This window comes from Halyomorpha halys, unplaced genomic scaffold, assembly GCF_000696795.3.
Source record: "Halyomorpha halys isolate HHAL.00 unplaced genomic scaffold, Hhal_1.1 Scaffold401.1, whole genome shotgun sequence".
NCBI classification, from domain to species: domain Eukaryota; kingdom Metazoa; phylum Arthropoda; class Insecta; order Hemiptera; family Pentatomidae; genus Halyomorpha; species Halyomorpha halys.
In genome coordinates this window covers 823,617-831,439 of record NW_027108484.1, presented here as the reverse complement: position 1 = coordinate 831,439, position 7,823 = coordinate 823,617, and the positions used below count along the sequence as shown (strand labels likewise).

Genomic DNA, 7,823 nt, shown 5'->3' with positions numbered 1-7,823 from the left:
AATAAATAAATCTATCTATCCAAAAAAAAAAAAAAAATCATGAACTATTATGTAGAGACTGTAATATATAACAAATGTAATGTAGTAGTAACAATGATCAGATACAGACAGGTGCTTCTAGTTAGTTAGTGACTACCTAAGTCAATCTATTAAAATAATAGATTTTAAAGAGTCAAGGATAGTGATAAATCGGTTTTTTTATACATTCTACAAAATATATACCACAAACCCTGTCTGCTTTAACAACATCCCAAATTCTGAGGACACTCCGATAGTCCCTCCTTCCTCTCCCGCCCCCAAAACTACCTTCGGATCCGCCCCTGGTACTAATTAAATTATTTTAAGTTACAAATGGTCTGAACGATAAATTAATAAATTTAGACTTAGCTGCCAACATATTTTTAATAGTTAATTTTATTACATTTAATCAAATTTTATTGATAAAATAAGAAAATTGAGTATTCGAAAGAGGTAAATACCTCAGAGTTGTTGTGCACAGTTCTAGATAGGCTCGCGTTGTATTTATCTCCCTGTGCGGGATTAGTAGCTTAGTTAACTGCACTTACTAATTCACTTTTTATTTCTGTTTTAGAGGGTTCGGAAAAAAAAAAAAAAAGTAGCTTAGTGAGTATACATTTTATCACAACCAGCAGGCGGGCGTTTTTTCAACTTTCCTTCAAGAGGATAAGAAACATTACAGACACTTTTTATTTTATGTTGCTAATGACCCTACCCTATGTTTATACTGAATTCAGTTTACTAAATTTAAAAAAAAAAATTATATCAGGTTTATTTAAAACATCATTCCTTTTATTTAATAATTTTTAAAGTTATTTTTTTCTAGTTTATATACATTCTATTTTTATTTTATTAATTTAAACTATGCTATATAGGTTCTTAGCAAAATTCGACATTTGCTTTTCTGTATTTTTAACACTCTTTATGAATCGGACTAGAAGGTTCCCTTTGAACCCTTCAACGCTGTACCATATAGAAAACTGTATTTGTTTTTTTTTAGGCACCCAAAGATCGTCATGAGATAGATTCTCTAATAGACAATTTGCAGCCATCAGATTGGAGTTCAAATAGGATCCAGGTATATTTTATATCTTAAATATTTAAATTATGTAATTATTAATAAATCATTTCTGGAATTTACCATCTTAACATGAATTGCAGTAAAGCTAGGTGATAACCACCGTATATATATTTTGAATAGTAAACAGATATGAACCGAAATAAGTCTGAATCAAAATTCTAGAATTAAATCGGGATGGACATTTCTCTTAAATCCCTTCTTAGGAACTCAAGTGGCCTTGCACTGGAAAAAATATGCACAAAATATGGGAAGAGAAGTATTGCGCGAAAATAGGGGTATTCGTAACTTTGGGGACCATTCAAACCTTTTCCAAATTGTTAGAAAATGCTTACAGAACGTCAATTTTTTTTTTATAAGAGAGCGCAGTCTGAGGAGGCTGACAGATGTTTAAGCAAAAATTCTTCCCTCTGTCAAAAGCTTTTACCACGTGCACCGCGATAAAGTGTAGGTTCTAAGCTCAGTTCACGAAGTAGATTATGATGGGTAGGTGGATTCTTCAACCAATTCCTGACCCACATACACTCTTTTCTTCTTTTTTAATTAAAAGTCTCCATAAACGCTGACCACAATGCAACTATAATACTTGCAACCTCCGGATCAGCCTTAGGCAACGGGACTAAGGTGATAGTACAAGAGCCGGGAAGAAAAAAAGGCAGTTATCTCACCCTAATTTTTGATTATTTTATTGAAAACTATGTATAATTACTAGTCAAAATTAATGATTCCGCCAGGTATAGGTAGGGGGAATAAAAATGGCGGCTGTTTCAAAACCTTAATTTTTCATTCGGAGCTTTTATTTCTTAAAAACTACCAACGCTAGAAAATATAAGAGAACATTATTTAAAGAAGAGTAAATTTGCTGAAATATTAGCCCTAAAAAAGCAATTTACGTCCAATAGTTCTCGAGATATAGCTTTTTAAATAGTAAAATTTCTTAAAAATCTGAAAGATTAGTAGTTAGCGAATTTATTTTGAGAATCTATATCTCAGGAATTATGAGATGTACAGATGTCTATCAGCACTCATATTAAAGCTAGTTTAATGGACTATAAAGAAGTTTATGACCTTTATCTTCGTAGGAATAGTAGTTTTCATGATATTTCCTAAAATAAATTGATTTATAGTTGTTCGGACAATAAGTTTGATTTATAAAAAACTTCATTTCAGAAACCATTGGACGTACAGATGTTTGCCAGCGCTCAAATTAAAGCAAGTTTAATTTACTACAAAATAGTTTATTATATTTATCTTTGTCGGAGTAGTAGTTTTTATGATATTTGACAAAATAGACTCACAAAATGTTAATTTCTAGTTGTTCGTATAAAATGTTGGATTTTTGAAAAAATATATCTCTAGATCCATAGGACGCACATATGTCTGCCAACATTCAAAATAAAGTAAATTTAACTTGCTATAAAGTAGTTTATGACACTTATCTTCGTAGGGGTAGTATTTTTTATGATATTCACATATGAATATAAATTTGGCATATGAAAATTTGTCCGAACAACTATAAATCAATTTATTTTAGCAAATTTCATGTAAGCTATTACTCCTACGAAGATAAACATCATAAGATACTTTTTAGTTAATTAAACTAGCTTTAATTTTAGTGCTGATAATAGATTTTTCAAAATAAATTCACTAACTACTGATCTTTCAGGACGTCCCATACAACATTTTTACGAAATGTTGCTTTTTAAAAAACTATAACTCGAAAAATATTAAACGTAAATAACTCTATTATGGGTCATATTTTAACAAATTTGCTCTTCTTTAAAAGACGTTCTCTTAGGTTTTCTTGTGTTGTTCCTACTTTTTGAGATATAGAGATTCGAATGAAAAATTAGTTTTTTTTATCGCTTTGAAACAGCCGCCATTTTTTATTCCCCCTTCCTATACTTGGCAGACTCATCAATTTTGACTAGTAATTATACATAGTTTTCATTAAAGTAATAAAAAATTGGGGTGAGATAACTGCCTTTTTTCTCCTCTTGGGCTTTTGTACTGTGAATATAACACTGGGCGCCGTCCTTCTATCGCGAAAAGTTTAATCGACAATGAAACTTTGTGTAGTATGAACGACCTTTAATTTTTTTTTTACAAAAACATAAATCAGTATTTTTGCACAAACTTTTGATCCTAGATACGTCCTTGCTAGGAGCTACATAAAAAGATGCCCAAACTCAAAATTCAGAAAAATGTAGCTTAAAAATTGTATCGTTTTCAGAAACGAGAATAGACATATTTGTTATTATGGTATAAAAATCAAGTCACAGAATTTTCTGAAAATATTTTAAAAGTTTAATCTTTAATTGACAGCGTTATTTAAAGAATATAATTCTATATTACTTCCCAGATAATATGAACTGTTACCTGTCCGACCAAAAGCTGGCAAGAACTCCATTCGGGGTTTCTATATCTTTCGAGCTTATGGGATTGATATCTTACTTTAAATCCAAAAATGATCTGCACGTGCAATAATATGGATAGCAACCATCATTTTGACTCTTTGATTAGTTGTTGTCAATCCTCTCTTTAGTAACTAGTAATCCAAACTTTAGTAAGGAAGTCCTTGGCAGCGAATTGTCAGACAGGTGACAGTTGTGGCTTTATTGATGACCAGAGCCGTCTCTATCCAATTGAGATCTCTAAAAAATATAGAGGCCCTTCAGATTAAAAATGGTTAACTAATATCATTAATTTATATTTGAAAAGTGACAAACATTAAAAAGAAAAAACAAACATTTAAAATAAGTACTTTTCTTATTTTTTAAAAATTAAAAATATCAGGAATTATTTGCTAAAAGTCAATTTAATCATATCAGGTTCAATCATCACTGAAATGCTCTTTCTTGAAGCAATTGTACTTCTCAGTCCATTCTTGATTCGTTTTAATTTGTGAATCACAGAAGTAATAGATCCCTCTCAGAAAATATGGCACAAATTAGAACAATTACTAACTGGGACTGTTGTTTTCTTACTTTATGAAGAGTGCCGCGCATTAAAAGCACATCGCGCGATTGTGAACACTAACAGTTAAACAAACTTGTAATAGACTGTTTTATTTGGTGAAATAAATGGTCAAAATAGGCCGCTGCTAGTTATAATACCTATCCTAGGAGTCTGAGGGCTCCATGGGTCGAGGGAGACCTTAGTGTAAAGACAAGAGCTGAGACAAGGCGTTCCTAACAGAACAGCAAGTGATATCATCAGGAGAGAGTTGAGAGATCTCTCTCCTATTGATATCACTAATATTACATAGTCCTAATAAGTACCTGGTTTTGGTGTTTTGTTGCTATTAGAGAGTGTCACAATTTATTATAATAATCATGTAATAAGACCTATTTTTTTGTATTCCTACAATATCTAGATGGACTGCGACAATTTTGTCTCGGCTTCAGATGCTTGCATGAAAAAGCGGATCATTTTTAAAAAAAGACTTGGTTGCCCAGGCGGATTCAGAGCCAGATTAGGACAGAAATTAGTGAGGAGGAACATCTTCACTAGAAAGAAGAATATCATAACTAAGAAGAAGAATAATTTGCGTACAAGGGACTGGGTACGAATCAGCGTTCATCCCTTCATAAACTTCTTGCGAATGTATCGTAAAAAGTTTCCTAGAAATACACCAAATGAAGAAATAGCAAGGTATTCGCAATTTTTTTTTTAATATATTAAAAATAAAATTTTAAAACAAATAATAATCGAGCAGTCCATATAGTCCAATCCATTTTTATTATGAAAACATAATTACCAGTATAAAAAATTTCGATTTTTGAAACAAAAAACTACAAAATTTTTTTTAATGGTTGATTTAAAAGGTGACTCTGATAGCAAGAGCTCAGAATCGTATTCGTACCTAAATAATAAAAAAAAAAAAATGGAATAATACTATGAGTAATATAATATATAATTTAGATGAAAATAAAACTTGTCACTTTTGTAAAAATAAACATAAGTTTTGGAGGATTGGGCTGGATTACGGACCATAGATCGACGTCGACTGTCTTACTCAGAAACCCAGCGTGTATCTCCGACGTACCTTAAGATGAGTTTGACAGTGCGGGTACATGCGCAATGGGTTCAGTCTCATAATTCGTAACTATATCAAATTCGATAACTCGATAAAATCGTGCTTATGTTCAATATTGATTCTATAACGATTTAGCATTCCATAATGCAGAATATAAATTTTATTAAAACTGGTATATTTTTTATATTTCTGGCATAATTCTGTAAACAAAAATGTAAAAACATTGCTACGATAAATAATATTAAAATACTAATACTTTCACGAAAACATTTGAAATCGGAGTTAATCGAATTCTCAACTGAGAAGCTTATGTGTAAAATTAGTATTGCCTCAATGTCTAATATAGAAATAACAGTTCTGAAACTAAAATAATTATAACTCTAAGTAGGATAGTGAGGAAGTTGTGTGATGCGCGCACAGCACCAGATTTTTTAAACAATTTTCTAATGAAATGTTAAAATGTTTGTATCCTTTTCCAAAATAATAAAAAGTAAAGCCTAAATATAGCCTTAATAACAAAGCTCTATTATTTAGGTTTTTTTATTGTATACTTTAAAAGTTACTAAAAATATTAATTATAATATTAAAATAAAATATAAATAATATTAAAATAATAATATATTAAAAAATTAAACACTTTATTGTTAGGAATTAACCAATATTGTCATTATTATTTTTATTTGACAGAAGAGGCAGATATGAATGGAGGAAGATGTCCTGTAAAACAAAGGAGAAATTTTATGAACAAGCTCAAAGGGCAAGGATGAGAGGGTACATAATATAAATGACCTTTGGTTTGGGCTTTTAATATAAAACATAAAGTTAAAAAAATGGGTGAAGAAGTTTTTTTTTCTATGAACCGAAAATGATACAAATATATTTATTTTTTGTAGCCATTCTCATTTTCTAATTGACAATATGGAACCATGAACGTACAGTCTTGGCCAAAATATACCTCCTGCCCCCCCCCCCTTCACCAGCCGTGAATTGACTTTTCTGTTATTTTTTTTACCACAACCTGTTTGAAAACGTTACTAAGAATATCGCCATGAACGATTGTGTATACTGTCAATATATGAATGATATGAACACTACCAATTTACTCGAAATGAACAAATTCCAAACTTTCATAATTTTTCATTTATATTTCTTATGCATTTAATTCTTTAAAAACAGGAAATTATCATATGTTGAGAGAGTAGAAATTTGTTTTTTAAAAGCCGTCATAACAGTGTAGCACGGTTTTTTCTAAGCAAAACTCTTTGGATTATTAATTTACTTAATCCTGTATAGGCCACCATTTTGGAACTAAATTGAGTAAAAGTATATTTAGAGTCACTATTAAAGAAAATTTACTTGTTAGACTTGACTAACTCTCAGACATGACATCAGGAAAGGTATCAATAAAAAAGTTCTAACATTAAGTTCCCATAAAATATGCTTTGCTGTGCTACTCTAAGAGCCCAAGTAAGAAACTATGGACTATATGACAGTCCATAGAAAGTTTCAGGAAATATCATGGGAAATTCAATTCATACGAAGATAAATATTATGAACTACTTTGTAATAAACTTAACTAACTTTGTTTTGAGAGCTATAAGACATCTTCACGTCTAATAGGTCCTGAGATATAGTTTTCATAAGCCAAAAGCTTTTCCTGAACAGCGAGAAATCAATATTATGAAAATTTATTTTGGGGAATATCATGGAATTGCATCATAGAGCATTTAACAAGCTTCAATTGGAGTGGTTATGCCAAGTTTCATATAAATCAAAAACGAATGGCATGAAGAACATGGAATCTCGGCTTCCGAAAAGGTATTTTTTAATTTTGTCTGGGAAAGTTCCTCCTCATTGCAAGCATGTCAAGAGTATGTTCTTTCACATCAGCATTACATTTAGTTTCTCATAGTCAAAACGAAAAGGTATTTACTGGAAGATTATTAATTGACCGTGTGTATAGATGAATGGAATATGGTCCGGGTGAGGTCAAAAAAACTCAAATTGTAAATGATTATACTATTTTTATTGAGCCAACGTTTCGCCCCACGTTGCAGGTCTTCGTCAGGGCTAAAAAAGATACAAACACTTGACATAGTTACAAAAAAAGAAAAAAGAAAAACATAAGTGGAAACATAACAGGGGTATATAATGAAAAGTAAAATATAATAAGAAAAATTAAAAGTTGTAAACAGTAAATGAAAAGGGTAATATGATGAAAATAGAAAAGAATAAAATCAAATGATGAGACAGAATTAATAGCTACAGCATACCACAATAACGAAAATAATTTTAAAGTACACATTGTAAAAAAAAATTATTTAAATTAGGTAAACCATAAATGGTAATATACATAATAGAGAGGGAGAAGAGATATTTACAAAATTATAAAAAAATAAAAATAAATAAAATAAAAAATAAATTAATAAAAATAAAAAATTAAATTAAATTTAAAAAAGAAAACTCATAGATAGAAAAACAAAGGAGAAATAAAGTAATGGGATACAATATGTGTAAGTGATTAAGAAAGACAATATACCAAATGAGTGTGGATACAGATAAGTGTAAATTATTATAGAAAATAATAATAAAGTAATATAAGTACACTTAAGAAGGTAACACATGAATATAAATTAAAAGATAAGATATATGAATATAAATGAAACAGGAAGGATAGTAAATATAAAA

At 30.0% G+C, this 7,823-nt stretch overlaps 1 protein-coding gene across 6 annotated transcripts in view; it reads left to right on the top strand.

The window, feature by feature from the left end:
• Window positions 1-7,823, top strand: part of LOC106682317 (uncharacterized) — a 21,304-nt gene that overhangs the window by 2,903 nt on the left and 10,578 nt on the right. For 4 of the 6 annotated variants that reach the window (XR_010843264.1, XR_010843266.1, XR_010843265.1 and 1 more), the window contains 3 exons: window positions 1,019-1,096; window positions 4,473-4,750; window positions 5,823-5,906. Coding sequence is in view for 2 of the 6 variants with exons in the window: in XM_067046826.1 (XP_066902927.1) it covers window positions 1,019-1,096; window positions 4,473-4,750; window positions 5,823-5,906 (440 nt within the window). In the remaining 4 variants the exon portion in view is untranslated. The remainder of the gene's footprint in view (window positions 1-1,018; window positions 1,097-4,472; window positions 4,751-5,822; window positions 5,907-7,823) is intronic. The other 2 variants (XR_010843267.1, XM_067046827.1) reach the window with 1 other exon arrangement.